Source organism: Mobula birostris, chromosome 21, assembly GCF_030028105.1.
Source record: "Mobula birostris isolate sMobBir1 chromosome 21, sMobBir1.hap1, whole genome shotgun sequence".
Lineage (NCBI taxonomy): Eukaryota > Metazoa > Chordata > Chondrichthyes > Myliobatiformes > Myliobatidae > Mobula > Mobula birostris.
In genome coordinates, this window is record NC_092390.1 from 39,131,002 (window position 1) to 39,153,089 (window position 22,088).

General features: G+C 40.6%; 1 protein-coding gene across 6 annotated transcripts in view; it reads left to right on the forward strand.

Moving 5' to 3' along the window:
- cpeb3 (cytoplasmic polyadenylation element binding protein 3) overlaps positions 1–22,088 on the forward strand; it is a 112,377-nt gene that overhangs the window by 65,177 nt on the left and 25,112 nt on the right. For all 6 annotated transcript variants that reach the window (XM_072239343.1, XM_072239348.1, XM_072239346.1 and 3 more), the window contains 2 exons: positions 16,185–16,303; positions 17,002–17,116. In XM_072239343.1, the coding sequence (XP_072095444.1) occupies positions 16,185–16,303; positions 17,002–17,116 (234 nt within the window). The remainder of the gene's footprint in view (positions 1–16,184; positions 16,304–17,001; positions 17,117–22,088) is intronic.

Sequence of the window (22,088 nt, forward strand, 5' to 3'; positions counted from 1 at the left end):
TACAGTCTTAATGGGCTGATTGGTCCCCTCCTGTGCTTAATGATTCTATTCTATATTCAGTGGCCCCTTGGGTACCTGCTGTATCTAATGAAATGGACACTGATTGTTTGTTCATGGTCTTCTGCTGCTGCAGCCCATCCACTACAGAGTTCGACGTGTTGCCTGTTCAGAGGTGCTATTCGCCGTGCCACTGTTATAACACATGGGTTATTTGAGTTAGTATTGCCTTCCTCTCAGCTTGAACCAATCTGGCCATTCTCCTCTGATTTCTCTCATTAGCAAGGTCACCTACTGGATTTTTGTTTGTTTTTTGCACCACTCTCTGTAAACTCTAGCAACTGTTGTGCATGAAAATCCCAGGAGATCAGCAGTCTCTGAGATACTCAAACCGCCCTGTCTGGCACCAACGATCATGCCACAGTCAAAGTCACTTGCATCACATTTCTTCCCTGTTTGGATGCTTGATCTGAACAACAACAGAACCTCTTGATCATGTCTGCAGGCTTTTATGTATTGAGTTGCTGCCACATGATTGGCTGATTATTTGTTTGCATTAACGGACAGGTGTACCTAATAAAGTGGCCACTGAGTGTGTATTCAGAAATCTCTGTATTGAGCAGTGAATTAAACCAGCAGGGCCAAACGGGATATAGCAAAGAGCCAGGAGTAATGCAGTGAGGCAACTTTGGAGCAGGGGCATGTGTCTGGGAATACAGAGATGCACTAGCAATGCAGAAGTTGGTATGTACTCAGAGGATGGGACTGTTGGGGGGGGGGAAAGAACCAACACTTGCAAATAGTGTGGAGTGCCTGCTATTCATTGTGAGATGGGGCCTATTATTGAACGCCAATGTTATGCCTTGTAAATCAAACAGGATTGGAATTCAAAGCAGGAGCCAGAGTTGAGAGGAAGGAGAATAGTGGGACTGAGACTTTATTAATTATTCTTCCACTCAGCCTTAATAATCAATAAAGCTGGATTTACAATTGTGGGCTAGGAAACAGGTTAATTAATTATTCACACTAATTAATGCCTTGTGTACTTTTATTGCTTATTAGTGAGCATCATTGCTTATTGGGGCACCATAGTAGCATAGCAGTTCGCACAATGCTATTACAGCTGAGGGCGTTGGAATTTGGAGTTCAATTCCAGCTCAGTCACTGAGGGGTTTGTGTGTGGGTTTCTTCTGGGTGTTCCAGTTTCCTTTCCAACTGGTCTGCGCAAATTGCCCTGTAATTAGTCTGGGGTTGGAAATGGTTGGGTTGCTGGGCAGCGCAGCTCATTGGGTTGGAAGAGCCTATCCCGTGTTGTACCTCTAAATAAATAAATAAATCTTGACCTTGCTCATGTAAAGTATTAACAGCAGCTTTTCATTCTGCACTGGAAGTTGAAAGGAAGTTGACTGAGTAGTTTTGGGTTCAGACGATGTACCAAATGGTTGGGATTCTAAGAGCTCTAGAAGTTAATGGGCAGGTTGGAAGTTTGATTAGATACTAGCTAGGGAAAATAATATCTAATGATTTAACTCTCATTTGCATCAATAGCAAATGTGCCTGTTTAACAATTAGTTAATGGAGCATATTATTTGCAGCTTGGATGAATACATTTAAAACAGAGGTTGATAGTTTCATGATTATTAAGGATGTCAAAGATTACGGGGAGAAGGCAGGTGAATGAAGTTGAGATCGAAACTATAGAATGCAGAGAATATTTGATGGGCCAAATGGCTTAATCTTCTCCCATGTCTTATGATCTGCTGGTGACATGGTGAGGTCTGTGTTTTTTGATCAAAATCATTATTGAAATACTACTTTAATGCTGAGGCATACGTACGCCTAGTTTTATTAATCCTTATTTGGACACAGCCAAGTGAAGATCTTATTTGTAATGTCTGTACATTGGCCAAATGTTTTCCCAGATCATCTGGGTTGAAGGTAAGAATTTGAAAAATTTAAACAAAACAATTTTTAGGATTAGGACTGACTGGAGAAGGGTCTTGGCCCAAAACATTGTCTGTTTATTTCCGTAATGCTGCCTGACCTACTAAGCTATCCCAGCATTTTGTGTGCATGGTGTCTTAGGATCAGTTTCTGCATTCATTTATTGGTTGCCTAAAATATGCCCGTCTTGTTTGTTGATATTTCAAACAAACTGTTACAAATTTGCTATCTTCATCTGTACTCGTAGAGGTCCAGAATGAGCCCAGAATTCCTGAGAAAGGCCAGGGTCTCGGTCAGCTGGAATATCTGCCCTCTTTAGCTGTGCATTTGCACCAAAGAATCTTGTTGGAGTAGCCATTTGTTGAATGAAGGCTGATTCAATACTTCCGCGATGATCTGACCCACTGCAGGGAAGGAGGACGTGAATGGGAATGACAGTTGGGGAAAAAAAGGGGCAGAATTAGAAATAATTCTTTAGGGTGGGGAATGTGCCAGCATTGATAGAAAGGCAGTTAGCAGAGAGAGATAGAGAGACGTCTTTGTTTAAACCAAGAGAGGCGATTGCTAGAATAAACCAGAAGAAGAAAATTTGGAAAAAGAAAAATTGGGTTGGTTTCAGTATCCTTGAAGACCAGAAATTAGGTAGTTTCTGAACTAAACAGAATGGAATGATTTATGGCATCTCTTGGGGAGGCTGTTGAAAATCCCAGGAGCAATTTACTTTTATTCTCCAATGTAAATGAAAAAAAAATAAGCCAACAATGATATTTAAAAATTAACCAATGTCTCAAAGTAAGGTACTAAAAGTGGAATTAATTTATAGCGTGAAACTTAATGTTTAATCTTTGAACTAAAACCTGTAATTCTTTTTACATAAGAACATAAGAAATAGGAGCAGGAGTAGGCCATTCAGCCCATCAAGCCTGCCCCGTCATTCAATAAGATCATGGCTGATCTGTCCGTAAACTCAGCTCCATCTACCTGCCTTTTCCCCATAACCCTTAATTCCCTTACTATGAACCTTGAGAATTGTACAACTAATTTTATGTGTGTTTTAATATCTATTTCCAATTGGGTTATTACATGCTTTTATTCACTAATATGATTGAACAGGGTGATGCTTTAACTTGATTACAAATATCCCATTTTGGATATTGACAATTTTGTTAAGAGGCTAGAAATCAAAATCAAGTTTATTTTCCAATGTATGTATAATGCAAATAAAAGCTCATTTGCTGCAACATCACAGGTACATAATTATCAGATAAACAACATTTACCAGAAAAATATAATTGTATTGAATTGACTTTATTTTTTATACCTGTCACATACATGAGTAAAATCTTTACTTTAAGTTAGCAACATAAGTTATACAAAATGAAACAAGAAAGTACACAAGTAGAACAAGTAAAGTCCATTGTAGTGCGAAGTGGTCAAGTTATGAGGAGAATTTGAACACCCCACAGTGCAGTGGAAACTCAGTGACAAGTTTACAAAGCTATGCAACACAAGCATCATTTTCCTTGGTTTCATTGCTGGTTAGTATCATAGTGCAGCATGTTATGTTCTGTCTCCAAAGTAAAACTCAATTTTTAAAAGAACAATTAAATTTCCAGAATACTATCCACTGATTCTCATTAAATGCTACTTACTGATGTGGCTTTCCAATTAAATTCGTTTAACTTAGTCAAAGACTCTGCAAACAGATTGTCAGACGCAAGTAGGTGAAATGAGGGTTCAGATTTGTCTGTTTAATGTGAAAGTGATGTCCATGTGTGTGAACTTGCCAAAGGGGACAACAGAAACTGATTGTATCAGTCAATCTGAGAAAGCCCAGTGAGCAAGAATGATTGGAATGGGGCCATGGGAGGGAAGACGATTGTGGGGCAAGAGGCGGGACAGACAGAAAATTCACTGTCAGCTTTCCTGTTCATTTGTTCCTGAGTTGTCAATTTTTATTTGTGTATCACATGCTCCTTTTTCCACAGTAGAACCAAAAAAAATAGAAAATGAAAACCTGAAAGTTCAAAAATCTGAAATGACAGTTCAAAAGTATTCATCTCCCTTTACTCAGGACATAGTTGAACCACCTCTCACAGTGATTATGGCCAGTAGTCTTTTTGGATCAGTCTTTTTTAGCTTTACACAACATGATAGAGCAAGATTTGCCTATTTCTGCTTGCAAAATTGCCAGCCTAGTTGGGGAGTGGAGGTGGACAGCAATCTTGAGATCTTGCTAGGGTTGTTCAATTGGGTTAAGATCAAGACTGTGACTGGGCTACTCAAGGATATCAATTTTCTTCATTCGAAGCCACTCCAAGGTTACTCTGGCAATGTGCTTTGGTTTGTGGTCCTGCTGAAAGATGAACTCTCTCCTCAGATTAAGCTTTCTGGAAGAGGCTATCAGGTTCTGTTTGTATTTAGCAGCATTCATCTTCCCATCAAACCTGACCAGATTTCCAGTCCCTGCTGTTGAAAAGCATCCCCGTAGCATGATGCTACCTCCACCATACTTTACAGTTGGGATGGTGTTACCTGGCTGATGTGTGGTATTAGATTAATGTCACATGAACTACTTAGTGTTGAGGCCTAAGAGTTCCACTTTAGTCTGATCTGACCACAAAGCCTTCTTCCACATCTTTACAGTACATTCTAAATGACGCTTTGCAAAGAGCTTACAGGCAAGGATATGCTTCTTTTTTTAGCCAGGGCTTCTTCATTGCCATTCTTCCATATATATCCTTTTTGTGCAAGACCTTGGAGATTGTGGAGCCTTGAACTTCATCTCCATTTGCAGCTCACTCAGAAAGACCATTAGCATTACAGTAGCCTCTCTTATAAGTGCCATTCTTGTCCGGTGACTAAGTTTAGAAGAGCGGCCTGACCTAGGCAGTGTGGCTGTGCTTTCATATTTTTCCCCACGTTTTCCTGATGGACTCCACTGAGCTTTGAGGTATGTTCAGTGCCTTTAAGGTGGTCTTGTACCCTTTCCTAGATTTGTGCTTCTCTATTATCATTTCCCTGACTTGCCTTGAATGCTCTTTTATCTTCATTTTGGTTTGGTCTATTGAAAATCTACCATGGTGTTGGACCTTCCAGAGAGAGGATGCATTTATTCAAGTGATCCTCCAATTTTCTACAACAAATTGGGTGAGTTGGTAAGGAAATATACAGTATTGCATCTGAGGAAAGTTAGCACAGTAATTACAAAGGGAATGAATGCTTCTTCATCTCACAACTTTGGTTTTCAATTTTTTAGTAAATTGTTGACAGGTTTTAGAATTTCTCTTTTGATTTGACATGTTTTGCGGATTAGCTCAAAATCCTACTTCAATATATTTTAAATTTAGAAGATGAGATAACGATGTGTGAAAATAGTTGTGGGGGCTGAATACTTTTTCAAGGCACTGTATGTAGTATTTGACCTGTGCGTAGTCGCACTGTCATGAATGTTGAGAGCATAGTGTAGTGGGCTAAGTGTGAGTCTTTGAGTTATGAGCCTTGTATGTCTGGGTTGATAGTGAGGAGGAGATGCTCATCCACACAGAATGTGTTCTCTAATAAGAATGTTGATAATCCAGTTGTGGAGGGTGTTACAGAGGTCCAGCTCAGATTGGTTAGTAGTTCAGAGGGAATGATAGAGTTGAACGCTGAGCTGTAATTGATAAATGTACGCCTTGTAGTTGTTCAGGTGGTGCAGAGTTAGAGTGGAGTTGCTGTAGTTTGTAGATGAACCTACGAGGCAATTTGGCTGCTGTGACCTAATTCAAGCTTAAATTAATACCCCTTTTCTTGAAGAGTTGCCTTTGTTTTTATTTTCCCTATTAAACATTATAAAGGTTAAATACACTGTTACAGCCATGTCACCATAAAGGCTGAGAGTGGCTCCCCGAGTACAAACTTGGGGTCCAGTCTGCAACAGATCCTCATTTGAAAAAGAAACGGAGAGCCCACATTAGGCCAAGCAGCATTCGTAAATGGAAACAAAAAAGCTGACGGAGATTTGTTGGAAGAGCCCATTTCTGAAATGTTAATGTGTTTCTTTCTCCATAATGCTACTTGACCCCCTCTGTATCTCCAGCACGTTGAGTGTTTTTTTTTGAAGCTCTGCATCTATAGTTTTCTCTTCCGCTTTGATCTTCCTACTTCATGCTTCAATCACCCAGTAGATCAATGTGGCCAGCTGCCTGAAAGACTCTAGATTTTGCATTTCTAAAAAAATGGAGATTAGTAAGGCTAAGAGTAGAAACAAATGCTGCTTTTATATTTTATATTCCTGTGTGTCATTCACCAACTGTGGAAGGGAGATTTTTCTTAAAGAAAAGCAGTAAGTGTCATCTTCATAGGAAGTTGCTTAACTCTTGCTGTCTACACCAACAAGTTGCCAATATTTCATTGATATATGAACTTGCTTATTTCCTTTCAGCATTGATTGAACATTACTCTTCTATTCATAAATGGAAAGAGTGTAGATTGCTGTATTTCCCCACCCTTATATTGACAGAATACTATACAGAACTGATGCTGTTGAGGATGATTGATCTGATCATTAGCTTTTTGGAAACAGGTGAAATTCATCTGTTTCTCACTAAAATGATGTTTAGTAAATTCACTTTTTGAATTAGCATTAGTAATGATGTGACACCCCCATTGAATATGATCCACTAAAGACTTATTTTTTTGTTAACCTAAAAAATCTTTTACTGATGTCCTCTGAGTATCCTCTAGGCCAGTGGTCCCCAACCACCGGGCCGTGAGGAAACGGTTTAATTTGGCGATATGAAAGGATAAGAGTCAGCTGCACCTTTCCTCATTCCCTGTCACGCACTGCTGAACTTGAACATCCCCCTCCCCCCGGGTCGGCTGTTCTGCAAGAATATGGTCGATATTAAACTGGTCCGTGGTGCGCAAAGGGTTGGGGACCCTTGTTCTAGGCTATCAGTCATTGGCTGATCATCAGCCCCGGATGAACCATGAGATCTGCAATCTGCTAAGGGCCAGATCAGTGGCATTCAGGTCCAGTGACCAAGTAAAATACAAGCGGTCTGAGTACGATCTTTGGAAAGCCACCTCACATGCGTAATGGCAATTCTGGACCAAGCTTAAATTACTGAAGGATGCTCGACAGCTGTGGCAGGGTTTGAATGCTATCTTCACTTACGAAGTGAAGTCAAGCAACATAGGTGACGACAAGGTTTCACTCCCAGATGGGCTCGATGCCTTTTGTGCTGTCTTTGACCATCAAAATATGGAGGCAGCTTCACAAATTCTCACAGCCCTGATGACCCTGTGATTTCAGTCATGATGTGAGAGGGTGGAGCCATGCAAAGGATCCAGCCCAGACAGGGTACCTGGCTGAGTACTAAAGCCTTGTGCTAATCAACTGGCTGGAGGGTTCACTGAGATCTTTAACCTCTCACTTAGGCAGTCTGAGGTACCCACCTGCTTCAAGCAGGCTTTAATTATTCCAGTGCCTAAGAAGAATGTGGTAACCTGCCTCAAGGACTATCGTCCAGTAGATTTTACATCCAATGTGATGAAGTGCTTTGAAAGGTTGGTGATGAGACATATCATCTCCTGCCTGCGAGTCAACTTGGATGCACTCCAGTTTTCTTACCGATACAACAGGTCAACAGCAGATGCCAATTCATTGGTTCCTCAGTCAACTCTGGAACATCTGGACAGCAATGATGCATACATCAAGATGCTCTTCATTGACTAGAGCTGAGAATCCCCTCAAAACTAATCACTAAGCTCAAGACCTAGGTCTCAATACATCTTTGTGCAACTGGATCCTTGATTTCCTCACTCTCAGATCTCGGTCAGTTTGAATTGGCAGCAACATCTCCTCCACAATCTCCATTGGCACAGGTGCACCACAAGGCTGTGTGCTTTGTCTCCTGCTTACGTCTGTAAGGCTCAGCACAGCTTCAAAGCCATATTTTTTAGTTTGCTGATGACATCGCTGTCATTAGCTGAATGGAAAGTGATGGTGAATCAGCATACAGGAGGGAGACTGAAAGTTTGGCTGAGTGGTGCCACAACAACCTCTTACTCAACATAGCAAGACCAATGAGCTGATTATTAATTTTAGGAGGAGGAAACCAGAGATCCATCAGCCAGTCCTCATTGGGGGACCAGAGGTGGAGAGGGTCGGCAACTTTAAATTCCTTGGTGTTATTTCAGAGGATCTGTCCTGGGTCCTGCATGTAAGTGCCATTACGAAGAAGGCAAGGCAGCACCTCTGCTTCCTTCGGAGTCTGAGAAGATTTGGCAGGTCACATAAAACTTTGACAAACTTCTATAGATGTGTGGTGGTGAGTATATTGACTGGTTGCATGACGGCCTGGTTTGGAAACACCAATGCCCTTGAATGGAAAAGCCTACAAAAAGTATGTTCTGGTCCATCACGAGTAAAGCCCTCCCCACCATTGAGCACATCCACAGAGAGTGCTGTCACAGGAGATTATCATCCTCATCAAGGACCCCACCATCCAGGCCATGCTCTCTTCTCGCTGCTGCCAACAGCATAAAGGTACAAGAGCCTCGGGACCCACACCACCAGGTTCAGGGGCAGCTATTATCCCTCAAGCATCAGGCTCTTGAACCAGAGAGGTTAGCTTCACTCACCCCATTACTCAACTGTTCCTGCAACCCAACGATTCACTTTCAAGGATTCTGCATTTCCTGATCTCAATAGATATTGCTTAGTTATTAATTAATTTATTATTATTTCATTATTTTCTTTTTGTATTTGCAGAGCGTTTTGCATATTGTTTGTTTGTCCGTCCTGTTGGGTGTAGTCTTTCATTGATTCTATTGTGTTTTTGTATTTACTGCAAATGCTCGAAAGAAAATAAATCTCAAGGTTTTAGTCTGACTGTCAAGTTGACAGATGCCATCACTCCACCATACATTTGCCTTGGGATGTGGTGATGAACTTCTGTCTTCCACATACATTCATTTGGAACTGCTCTTTTAGCTTATGAACAAGACCAGGGAAAAGATTAGCGTTATTCACCTCATGACTGTGATAACTTCCCCAAAAAATTATCTTTCTGTCTGAGAAATTATTTGATAAAGAGATTATTTGCTATGCCTCTTGCGTTTTTTTTTGACTATTAGGCTGTCTCTTTATTCATCACATACTCTGGTAAAGTAATTTTTATCAAGCTCTGAGCATGTTCAAAACAGATGAAGCCTGCATATTTACTGTGTTTTGGATATTTCAGAATAGGTGGAACCAAAGGTGGGATTATATTTATTTAGTATGTTTTATTTTGAACAAAGTAATTCCACATCAGTGTTCATTGTTGAACCAATTTATGAAAGGACACCTATTTCCCTGTAAAATGCATAGTTATCTGAATGACGTGAAGGCAAGGCAATATATCAAGGAGAAGATAAATCCTAATTGCTAGATAGACATTGGAGAAGAAATACTCTGGCAACATGGTTGTAGCTCACAAAGTCATTTCTTTACTCCCCTCTAAGTGAAGGTGAAGGTGGCGGTGGTGGTGGGCAGCATCCATAGCAATTCCAATCTTAACCCAAGCAGTTCACAGGTTGGAAATGTGGCCACAAACTGAGTTCTCGCATGGCAGAAGATGCTGGTAATTATCAGCAAGTCCATCCTGCCAGTGTTCCAAACACTCCTTCATATGTATGCACTGTACATAAGTCGGGTGTTTTTTAAGCTGGGGTGGATCTGTATTTTGTTGTGGGCTGAATCCAGCAGTATTCTATAAAATTACTGAGCCATAGAGCTCCTTATACCTATCTGAGCCTTCTGTCTCCTGTCAGCCATAACTCGCGCACATGAATAAAAAAAAATTGAGTTTGGTACTTTCTCCATAGACGCTGCCTGGCCTGCTGAGTTCCTCCAGCATGTTTTGTGCGTGTTGCTTGGATTTCCAGCATCTGCAGATTTTCTCTTGTTTTTGTTTAATGCACTGTTTGCTTTTAAACTGCTAATGTTAAATAATTACTGTTATTTGTCATAATTCTGCAAAATTTTCAAATGTTAGGAATGTATCTTTTCATCAACGCCATTTGGAAATGATGGAAAGGCTGTCAGAGATATCTGCAGATGATGTCCTGTAATCTTTTTCATCTTGAGTTTGACAAGAATTTGTCTACCTCTTCTTTAAAAATATATAAAAGCTCTCCTTCTCACCAAGCTGTCTAGTGGTGTAGTGGCATCTGCACTGGACTTTGAGGCGGATGGTCCTGGCTTCAAATCCGGCCAGCTCCTTACACGCTTTCCATCGTGCTGGGCTGAGTGTCGAGCTAGCAACTTGGCCTCAAATGCTAAAGAAACAGCAAGGTTGCCACCTGATGCACCACAAGTAAGGGTATTTCAATATTTCATGACGCTCCGAAAGAAAGAAAGAAAGAAAGGAAGATTGCCTCACTGATCATAAATAAGTGACAGGTTTTATTAAGAACTGTGATCCCCAGACTCTACCACTTGCCAAACACCAGGGACAATTTACAGTGGATCATTGTGGTCGCAGTGAGACCATGTAAAGTCTACAGCATGCAGGGTCAGAGGTCAGGATCAAGGCCAGGTTGCTGGAGCTTTAAGACATCAGCTTTACTGGCTATATAGCCTCTTTTATTTACAAATGGACATATTTTGTATCTACTCAAGAGGCTTCTATTTGATCATCACTTATCCATTTCCATGTAAGTGAAAAGAGATGTACTCTCCTTGCTGTTTCCTGAGATGCATACATTGCAGACTTGCAGCAGCTAGAACTGTGTACGGTGCCACATGTCTGACCTTACCAAGGTTTATTGCAATTTTAGCATGGTGGCTCTACTTTTAAATTCAGTCACATTAGAAATAAACCTTGGCTTTTTAATTGTCTTGCTAGTCAATGACACAACTTTTACTGATCGTGTTCTGTGTTCCTTTGTCACCCTGTCCCAACTAAACTAGCATCTTTCTAGCAATAAATGACCTCCCTGTTCTTTATCCAAAAGCACTACCTCACACTCAGCTTCACTGACTAATTCTGCAAGTTTGTTAGTGTTCTCCTGCAATTTGTTCACATTTGTATTGACAGATTCCACAGTGCCATATGTAAATCATTAATGTAAATTGTGAACAGCAACGGTCCTGCACTAACCCTCGTGGAAAACTTCTACCCACCTTCCTCCATCCCACTCTCTTTCAGTCCTGAAAGCAGCTGCTAATCCATTTTGTTTCTAGTCCCCTGCCTTCTCTGACCTAATTTCATCAAGGAAGTTTTTCATACATCTGTCTAACTCCTCCCATGACAAATCTGGGACTAGCTCTATCCACAGTTTTCTGGGATTACATTTCTTTCAAATAAACAATCGCCCATGGTGCAATATTACCTCTGCTGTCTCTTCACTTGATTCCTCTGAAATGTGTGGCTCTCTTATCCACAAGTTTCATTAATTTATTTAATATATCTCTCTTTTTCTATTGAAAAGTCCCTACTTCATTATTCATCTCTTTGTCTAATTTCATGCCTATCCTGTTCTAACTCCCAGCTAAATATTTTGATTTAAAGTATTTGTCACCTCCCCATGTACTCTTTCTACTGAACCTGTGTTTCATCCCATTTCAAGTGGAGGCTGTGCCTTTGATATTGTTCTTCCCTGCCCAAGAACTGGTGCTACAGTTTCTGACCGGCCCTTTCCTGGACCAGCCCTTTAGCCATGCTGTTATTATCCCAATTTGTCAGTATTCCAGAGGTTGGTACTTCCGGTTCTACTTTTTAATAAGGAATTCCTTTGGCATAGAGGTTTCCAGTCTGGGGTCAATAGACCCCTTACTTAGTGATATAGAGTCTGGCAGATGGTTTGTTGTTTCAGGTTCCAGCATCTGCAGTTTTTCTTCTCCAGTCTAACTTTTCAGTCTTTTCAGCAGGATCTCCTCTCTTTCCCTGCTTTATGATTATATAGTTCAAACACCTCGAGGCAGTTTTGCATATGCACAGTGCAAATTGAAGTTCAGTTATGTCAGATCAAACCTAAGTTTCGTTTTGCTAGCTCTATTAGATTAGAATAGATTATGAGAACACACAGTCCTCTCTTATTGTCATTTAGAAATGCATACATGCATTAAGAAATGATACAATGTTCCTCCAGAGTGGTATCACAGAAAACAGGACAAACCAAAGACTAACACTGACAGAACCACATAATTATAACATATAGTTACAGCAGTGCAAAACAATACCATAAATTGATAAAGAACAGACCATAGGCACAGTAAAAAAAAAAGTCTGAAAGTCCCGATCGACTCCCGAGTCCCCAATAGCAGGCGGCAAAAAGGAGAAACTCCCTGCTATAAACTTCCAAGGCACCAACAACTGCCGATGCCTTGGAAGCAGCTGACCATAGCCGACACTGAGTCCGTCCATCCGAAAACTTCGAGCCTCCGACCAGCCCCTCCGATACAGCCTCCTGAGCGCCATCCCCTACCGAGCACCTTCAACCTTGCCCCGGCCGCTGAAACAAGCAAAGCCGAGGATTCGGGGCCTTCTGCTCTGGAGGTTCTGGTTACCACACAATAGCAACGGCAGTGAAGCGGGAATTCCAGAAGTTTCTCTAGATGTTCCTCCGTACTCTCACGTCTGTCTCCATCAAAGCAGAATTGTGCACAGTACCCTACTTGACAGATTACAGATATCATTCACCGGAGAGGCCGCGTGCGCTACCGTCGCACCACCATCTTCTCCTCCTCCTTTTCTATTACAGAAAAGACATGAAATGATTTATGATCTACAGTCACGTCAATAAGCAACATTACCTTGTTTTAGGCTATTTGAGAAACCTGCCAATCTTCAAAATCGTCGGACTCTGGGCTACAGGCCATCCAGGTAGTGAATGCAGTTTCCCTTTAAGAAAGTGTGGCCACCGGCTTGGATTTATTGCAGTATCAGGGAGCACTGGTGAGACTGATGTCAATGAGTCCCAAGAGGAAAAGCCTTTCCACCATCTGATAATCACAAGGCAGGAGAATGGGGTGAATACCACCCTTGCCTGAATGGAGGCCGCTCTGATGACACTTGTAAATTAGTGGATGATATCACATGACTGGCATCACCCACCACCCTAAGCACTCATCCTCTCCATCACCAGAGCCCACTGGCTATAACATGAATCATCTATTGAACGTCTTACTCTTGGAGCTTGCTACTTTTACCAGCAGGAAAATGGTGGTCCAGGAGGTGGCTCTCCACCAGTACCTTGTCAGCGGTGAAGAATGATATTGTCATACACTGGCTTTTTCAGTAATACACAAATCCTGAAAAGTAATTAAATAAACAAAACTGTTCTTGGTAATACTTCACAATGAGCACAAAAATGTTAAAGGTAATTGCAAGGGAATGCATTGTAACAATGTGTGAAGGTGATGCTCTGCAGTTTAATGACAGATTTAGGTAAAAAGTGATCTCAAGATGTGCAAATCGTTGAAAGTGTTGAACATTTTGCAAGGTATGAAATGAATCCAAGGTACTCGGAAATTTTAGGTTAATGTCCTCAAATTTAATGTGTAATGTTTATACCTTTTTTTGTATTTAATTCTCTCAAAACTGGTGCTGGATATAATGTTTGGCAGCTGCATTGCTTATCTTTAGAGTAATCATTTACTGTTGCTTTATCTCTTCCGTATTTTGTTCCAATATCTTAGGTGTCCCCTGTTCTAGATCTTTCACGTGTCCAGTTTCCCACTCCTTAAGTCATTTCTTTAAACACCAGTGTGTTTCATTTTTTCAATAGTTCTTCCAAGCCTCTGAAGTATGTTGTCCTCTTTATTTTGAAGGTACTCAATGACCATATAAAAGATGTATTTTTGATCAGTGACAATCTGAAGTTGTAGGAAAAAGGCTGTGGGTGGATTGGAAATTGGGACTGATATCATCTAGTTATGCAGATATTCAGCAAGTGTTCACATTTTCACTGTAGGGTTCTTGAACTTGGGCTCAACCCCTTTCTTTCCCTTTGTCAGGTCCCCTATTTTCTATTTTGCCCAAGGTGTTCCTCAGCCTATCTGAAACCCAAATGATGTGCTGGATGAAGATGCGTGGTGAAAGTCTTGTTGTTTGTTGGCTAAATAATGAGGTGGAGGGAGAAGTTGAAATAGTCATGGAATAAGCAAAGAGGTCAACACTTTCAGAAGACTGTATCACAATAGTTATGGGCCCTTTAAGAAAAGATGCGTTGCCATTGGAAAAAGTTCAGAGAAGGTTCATGAGAATGATCCCAGAATGAAAATTAACAGATGAGGGGCCTTTGATGGCGCTAGACCTGTACTCGCTGGAGTTTTGAAAAATGGGGGGGGGGGATTATCTCATTGAAACCTATCGAATATTGAAATGTCTAGATCGAGTGGATGTGGAGAGATGCTTCCTGTAGTGGGCGGGGGGGGTGTAGGACCAGAGGGCCCAGTCTCAGAATACATAGACATCCACTTAGAACAGAGATGAGGAGAAATTTCACTCACCAGAGGACGGTGAATCTGTGGAATTCATTGCCACAGATGGCTGTGGAGGTTAAGAAATTGGGTATACTTAAAATGGAGATTGACAAATTCTTAATTTGTAAGAATGCCAAAGATTACAGGGAGAAGGCAGGAGAATAAATCTGTCAAGATAGAATGGTGATACAGTTTTGATGGGCCAAATAGCCTAATTTTGCTTTTATGTCTTATGGTCTAACAGCTTTCTTACAAGAAGGTTGGTCAAGCCCTTGGAGCTTAAGTAGGTCAAGTAATACTTTGCCATAATGACCCTGCAACTGGCTTGGATCCATGTCCTTCTTCCCAGCTCCTGGCCTCCCTCAGGAGTTCCAGTGCATTAATTTGAACTACAGGTGTACGCTGTAGAAGGAAAAGAGAATTTTGCAAAGTCATCTTTTTCTGTAGTGGCAGAAAATTAATTTAAGGCATTTCAAATCTTTATTAAGAGCACCGGTACTCCTATTTCTGGAATGAACAGCCAGATGGCCGGCTTCATCTCTGGTTGTGTAATTTTAAAAGTCAGTTTTAATTAAGTGATTTGCTATTTGTCAAGCTGTTATTAAGCAGTTGCAAGTATGCATTAAAATTTGGAGAACACTTCATCATTGTGTCAACCTTGGCTCAGTTGGTGGTGCACTCATCTCCCCCCCCCCCTTCCCCTGCATACTCAAGTTCCATTCCACAGCCTCACAGTTTGCTGCTCCTGTGCAGCAAGAGAGAGCACTGCAGCCTTGGAGATGTAGATATTTGACTGAGAAGCCCAATTTACTTCTCAGGTTTAGTTAAGATATCCTGAAGAATTATTCTGGAGGGTTATCTGTGGTCTTCTTCCCAACATTTATTCCTCAATCCAACTGCATACCTGCCCTTCATTGCAGTGCTGTTTTTCCGCAGGCTTCAAAAGTAATTCCTTAGCTGTGGAATTTACTGGAATATTCTGAGATTGTGAAAAGTGCTTTTTAAATACAAATCCATTATTTTGTTTATTTGGCTAAATTCCATACATCACAAGTTTAACCTCTTTTTAACATTTGTGAACATTCCAGGTGTAAGCCACTTGATAGGCCGTTGGAATGATTTATGTCTTGTTGTTCTCCACAGTGCGGACAGAACAAGATCCTGATCCAAATGTGCCTCACTTAGCTGTCGTTCTTCTCCTCGCTAACCTCCGTTGCCTTCACTCCTCCCAGTGCAAATTCTTGCCATCTTCTGAATCTACCTATTTTTGCCTCGTACAACCTCAGCCACTTTCTCTAACTCTGAATCACACCCCTTTTCCTGCAAGTGTCTAGGATCCTGTGGATCATTCCCTCTTGATTTTAGTCGTAATCGGGGAGCTTTCAGTGCTTTTGATCTAAAAAAATACAAAAGCAAAATGTTGGAAATACCCAGAATGAGTGTTCTTCAAGATGAAATGTTAACTGTTTCATTTCCCATTCCACTGATGTTGTCTAACCTGCTTTCCAACACTTTAGTTTTTAAAAACATATTTCTAGAATCTGCAATTTGGATGTTAATAATACCACTTTAAATCTCTTTGGCCCTCTATCTCCTGCCGTATCAAACCCAAAGCGCTGGACTGCGTCGCACCTTGAATTTGTCACCTGTCACCTTCTCTTCTTGTTAAAGCCCTTGGGGCTGCTTTTATGTTAAGGACATTGTTACTGCAAGTTGCTGCAATTTTGTGACTTCTACATTGGCTTCATCTTTTACATGTCATTTTTTTTTTAAATTCTCTAAGGTTATGCCTTCCTGCTATTTCAAGAGGAAAGCTCTGTGCAAGCTCTGATCGATGCGTGTATTGAGGAAGATGGAAAGTTATACCTGTGTGTTTCAAGCCCCACTATCAAGGACAAACCGGTAAATGGATCTCCAGCTTAGTTCTGTACACCATCTGTTCTTTGTCATTTGCTGAGGCACTTAACCTGGGAATTATTCAGCTCTCTGCTGCTCCTCCCTAATGAATTAAGATTCGCACTGTATATTATTTTGATTATCCATTTACTGATGTATGATTTTACTTTTAGTAAAATTCAAAGATTGGGTCTTGAAAATTTATTACTCAATATTGAGCTGCATAGTTAAGCCTTTGTTTATAGTTTCCAGAACAATAAGCATGCAAAAAAGCTGCATATTATTTGTTCTTCATAAGTGATCATTGTATCAGCACTTTGCTGTTGTTGTCTAAATGCATCCTAATCCCAGAAATTATATAAAATAAAAGGAAATGCACAATAAATTCTATTAGTTAGAAAATTACCCCAGCAATTTTCTAACAGTTTGAAGTCTCTTAGCTTTGTAGGAAAATGAATCTTAGCCATTTAAAATTTGAGAACGAAAGTTACCAATTTTTTTTGGTATAATTTATGTTCTTTTGAAGGACCAGGCAAATATTCATTTGGGTTTTCTGACTTCATTGTGTGTGTAACAAAATCATACTAAAATTGGAATATGTTGTACTGCATATCCTAGTTGTCCAAGATGTTTGAAATTCCAGTATTTAAAACAGACTTTTCATCACTTCCAAAGTTCATTAACAAAATCTTGTTTCCCTGCAGGTACAAATTCGACCCTGGAACCTGAGTGACAGTGACTTTGTGATGGATGGTTCCCAGCCTCTGGACCCAAGGAAGACTATCTTTGTGGGCGGAGTACCGAGACCTCTTCGAGCTGGTGAGTCTGGCTAGAATAAGTTGTAAAGCTCAGCTATATTGGCTCGTATATGTCTAGGGGAAATCCCGCCCAGCACCAGCCTGAACGCTTCCCGCTGAGTCGGTTGCTATACCACTGCCACCCAAATCAATCCCAAATATCAATCATCAGCCAGCACACACAGTACGTTGTACCAAGTACACTTTATAGATATTACCAAGTCTATGAAATTAGTATCAGTTCGATACTGAAAAGGAAGTAATGGGGAAAAAAAAGGCGCCAGATTTATCAAAGTCCAAGCTCTTCGTGCACAAGTTGGAGCTCAGAAATTCCTGACGACCACCCCGGACCCTGTCGACTCGCGGCTTGGGACCACCCGGGCCCCGTCGACTTGCGGCTCGGGACCACTTGGACCCCGCCAACTCGCGGCTCGGGACCACCCGGGCCCCGTCGACTCGCGGCTTAGGACCACCCGGAGTGATCGACCGGAGACTTTCGCACGTCCGCCGTCCTCCCCGTCTCTCCTCCGACTCCCCGTCTCCCCTCCTCCGACTCTCCGTCTCCCCTCCTCCAACTCCCCGTCAAAAACCCCGTTCCCAGTCATATGAGACAGCATTATCACCCGAAGAAACGATAACATGAACACCAATTGGCTAATAGCACCCTGCTGTCTGTTTTAACCCAGGCAAATGTCTAGCGAGAGACTTTCTCAGCATTTAACACATTGAAGCCATTTTAATCCACATACGCAGCAATTTAAAAGATTAACATAACAAAGAAGCCATTTTAAATTTAACATACAAAAAAAATACCCTGTACAAAGTGAACTGATGGTGTTAAATGTGAATGTGAAGCAATTTTCAAAAGCTGTTTTGAGTATGTGCGAGTAGAACTTACAGAGCTGACTTCGGCTGTATATTCATACCTTTATATATAATGCAGCTATTTTAGAATCTGCTTGGATATTGATACAAAATCTAATTGATTTATCTATTGTATTTTGATACTGTAATTATTATGATTATACAATGGACGAATTGTGAGTTCCTGTTGTATTCTTCACATCTGAAGGCGATTTTCTATTTTACACACGCATGGTAGAGATCTTTCTGTTGTGGTGTCAGCCAGCACAGTCCGTATTTAAGCTTAAACAGTCACAAGATAATAAAGAGTTGCATTTCAAAGCAATAAAAATAAATAATATATTTTTCAAGTGCTGGAGCAGAGATTTTGGCTCAAGAATATCTGTGGGCATAAGATTTAGATATCGATGTCTGTTCTACTAAGAGTCAAGGTCACAGGGTTGTACAACATGGGAAAATGCCAATTGGTTCATAAGTATTCATGTCAACCAAGAAGCAAACTAATCCCACTTCCCTGCATTTGACCCATATCTCTCTAAACTCTTGTCATTCATGTACCTATCTACATACTTCTTAACTTTATCTAAGGTACCTGCTTTAACCACTTTCTCTGGCAGCTGGTTCCATGTATGCACCCTCTACTGTGTGTGGAAAAAAAACTCAAATTCTTATTAAACCTTTCATCTTTAACCTTAAAACTATGTCCTCTGGGTTTTGATTTCTCACCCTTGGAAAATTGACTGCTCATCCTACCTTTGCCCCTCATGATTTTGTATACCTCTTAGTCTCCTACACTCCAAGGAGTACAGGACCAGCTGTCTAACCTTTCCCAATAACTCTGGCCCTCAAGTTTTGGCAACATTCTTGTAAATCTTTTTTGCACTCTTTTAAGTTTAATCACATCCTTCCTCTAACATTGTGAGGAAAACTGAATATAATTCTCCAAGTGCGGCCTCACCAACATCTTGTACAATTGCACTATTGCTTCCCAGCCTCTGTATTCAGTGGCCTGATGAATGAAGGCCAGGATGCCAAAAGCATTCACTGTCCTTTTGAAATTTAAGGGAACTATGTACCTGTACTCCAAGGCCCTTCTGTTTAACAACAGTGCCCAAGGCTCTTCTGTTCATCCTAAAACTTCCCCTGTGATTTGTCCTTCCAAAATGTAATGGACCGTACTGCAATTCTTGATTCTCCACTGTCCATGATATTATCTATTTTGGTGTCAGCTGCAAACTTATTAACTAATTCTTATATATTCTCATGTAAATGATTAATATAGATGACAAATAACAATAGGGCCAGCACTAGCCCTAGGGGCACCACACTAGTCACATGCCTCCAGTCCATGAAACATCCTTTCGCCATCATCCTCCATTCCTTACCCCTCATCCAGTTTTGTATCTGGTCTGCTAGCTCTCCTTGGATACCATGTGATCTAGCCCGCCATCGCAAACCTTACTGACGTCCATATATACATCCTTGTCATTTCATAAAAAACGATCACGTTTGTAAGATAAGCTTTTCCAGGCACGAAACCATGCTGCCTGCATGTAATCAATCCTGCCTTTCTAAATACAGGTATATCTTACTCCTCATAATGTTTTCCATCAGCTTGCCTTCTATGGATGCTAGGCTAACAGGTCTATGATTGCCAGGTTATTCCTTACAGCCCTTTATGAATAAAGGCTCCTGTCTTCCAGCACCTCACCAGAGAATACTTATTTTTACTTAATTGGGGTTATCTTTATTTACAGAATGCAGTTCTTTAGGAATGAAATGGAAGTAGAAAATTTTGGGAATGGGAAAAGGGGAAAAACTGAAAGCAGGGAAATGATAAAACTAAAACTACCAGGCTGTCAATAACTATTTACTGAGAAAGTATTGAGTTTGCTGACCACAAAGTTCTAAACTCAAATAAAGACCTTAAGCCCTATCTGATGTATATAATCTCGGGTACCTTCACTAAAGGGAGTTTATACTGTAACTACCCAGTCTTTGAAGACTAATTAACTTCCCTGCTTATCCTCCGTGCAAGTTTAGCTGCCAATGCCCACTATTTGAATAATGGGTCGTCCCCCCCCACGTACCAAGAGAAGATACTTCCAGCAAACAAAGTTGTTTAAACACAGTTCATTTGTTTTCAGTGATATATATTTTAAATCTAAACAACAATCTTAATAAACTCACAGACTTCCAAATTATAAACTATTTCTAAAACAAAGAATTTCAAAAATACAAGTATAATTCCTGTAAGCTAAAAAGACATACCCACGAGCTACAGATGAACCAGTTGTCTGTGGCAGACGTTGAAGGCAGAGGAATAGATTATAATTCACCCTGTATTTCTATCATTCTTGTTGATGTTCTTTGTCTCATTCCTAATAAGCCTGGACTGCACTCTAAGTTTATATTACTTCTTTGCCACTTGCATGGCTTTGCACATGTGATATGGTTTTAGATATCTTTTAACACAAAAGTTCTAGAAGCTTCTGGAGACAGAATTCCCAGGTACCCACAATTAATGCTGTGAAGCTGACTCTATGAATACACAAATTATCCAACTATTAACAAATCAGTTATTATAATGGATTCTGGATTTAAATTTTGGATTTCTAAGGGTATTTTCCATCTAGGAGATTTGTTTGATAAAGGAACGATGATGACTTTCAGTCAAATAGTACAGAAATTTAACTTACCCAACAAGGATCTTTTTCGTTTCTTTCAGATAAGAGATCATATGCAGAAAAAAACATCATTGTTAACTGATTTCTATAGTTCTGACATAGAAAAGAGGGTAAACAACAGGAATTCTGCAGATGCTGGAAATTCAAGCAACACACATCAAAGTTGCTGGTGAACGCAGCAGGCCAGGCAGCATCTGTAGGAAGAGGTGCAGTTGACGTTTCAGGCCGAGACCCTTCGTCCTGTAGTCCTGACGAAGGGTCTCGGCCTGAAACGTCGACTGCACCTCTTCCTACAGATGCTGCCTGGCCTGCTGCGTTCACCAGCAACTTTAATGTGTGTTGATAGAAAAGAGGGTGTTTTGTCCTAAGGGTGAAGTCTCCATCAGTATTTTTTACAGCATCCTGAAGGAATGCTCTTGTGGAGAGGCTGAGCAGCTGGGAAAGCTCTGGGAGGAAGAGCTGGGAGTAGAAATTACAGCTGAAATATGGGAAGACATCTGTGATAATGCAAAGAAAATTTCAGTTTGCAGTAGAACTAAAGTACTGCAACTCCAAGTTCTGCATAGAGCCCATCTGACTCCAGATTGTCTCTCGAAATTTAAGACGGAGGTTTCTCCAATGTGTTCTAAATGTAAAGTAAATACTGGAACTTTCACCCACTGTTTTTGGACTTGTCCCAAACTTCAGGCATACTGGAGTGATGTTTTGAGTGAAATGGAAAGGATTCTGAAGATGGAGCTTGAACTGGACCCAGTGTCTTTTCTCTTAGGCTTACCCAGCAGTCATATTATTAATGCACATCAGAAAAAACTTTTTAACATCCTGACTTTTTGTGCGAGGAAGAACATTTTACTTTGTTGGCTATCCAATAAGACCCCTGGACTTTTTGGTTGGTGTAAATTAATCATGGAATACATTCCTTTGGACTTTTTGACATGTATGGTACACCCAAAAACAAATAGTTTTCATAAAACATGACAACATTTTCTGCAGTATGTAGGTGTAAACCTGTCTGCTATGCTAATAAGGGCTTTTGTATAGAATGTTGGGGTGATGTCTATATTTTGATGGAAGTGTTCTGATAGCTGATATCTGTGAGGGGAAGAAATGTAAATGTATCTGTAAATTGAAAGTTTTGTTATGCTGAGCAAAAAAAAACAAATCAGTTATTTATTATGCTAAATGGTAATATAATTCTGGTCTGCAAGCTTCTTTGAACTAAAGAACTTAGCTGGCATTGTCTAGTTTGAAACATGCCAAATTAAGTAATCCAGTGTCCTGTACTGTATCTCTTCAGCAGGTGCTGTGGTGCCAGCAAGTCTATAGATAGTGCTTGTTTCCAAAGTTATCCTTTCAAACAGACTGCTTGCCATTTACATTTTAAGAACTGAAGATAGTCTCCCGTTTATGACCAGAAGCTAAAGAAAGAATATTGGTTACTAA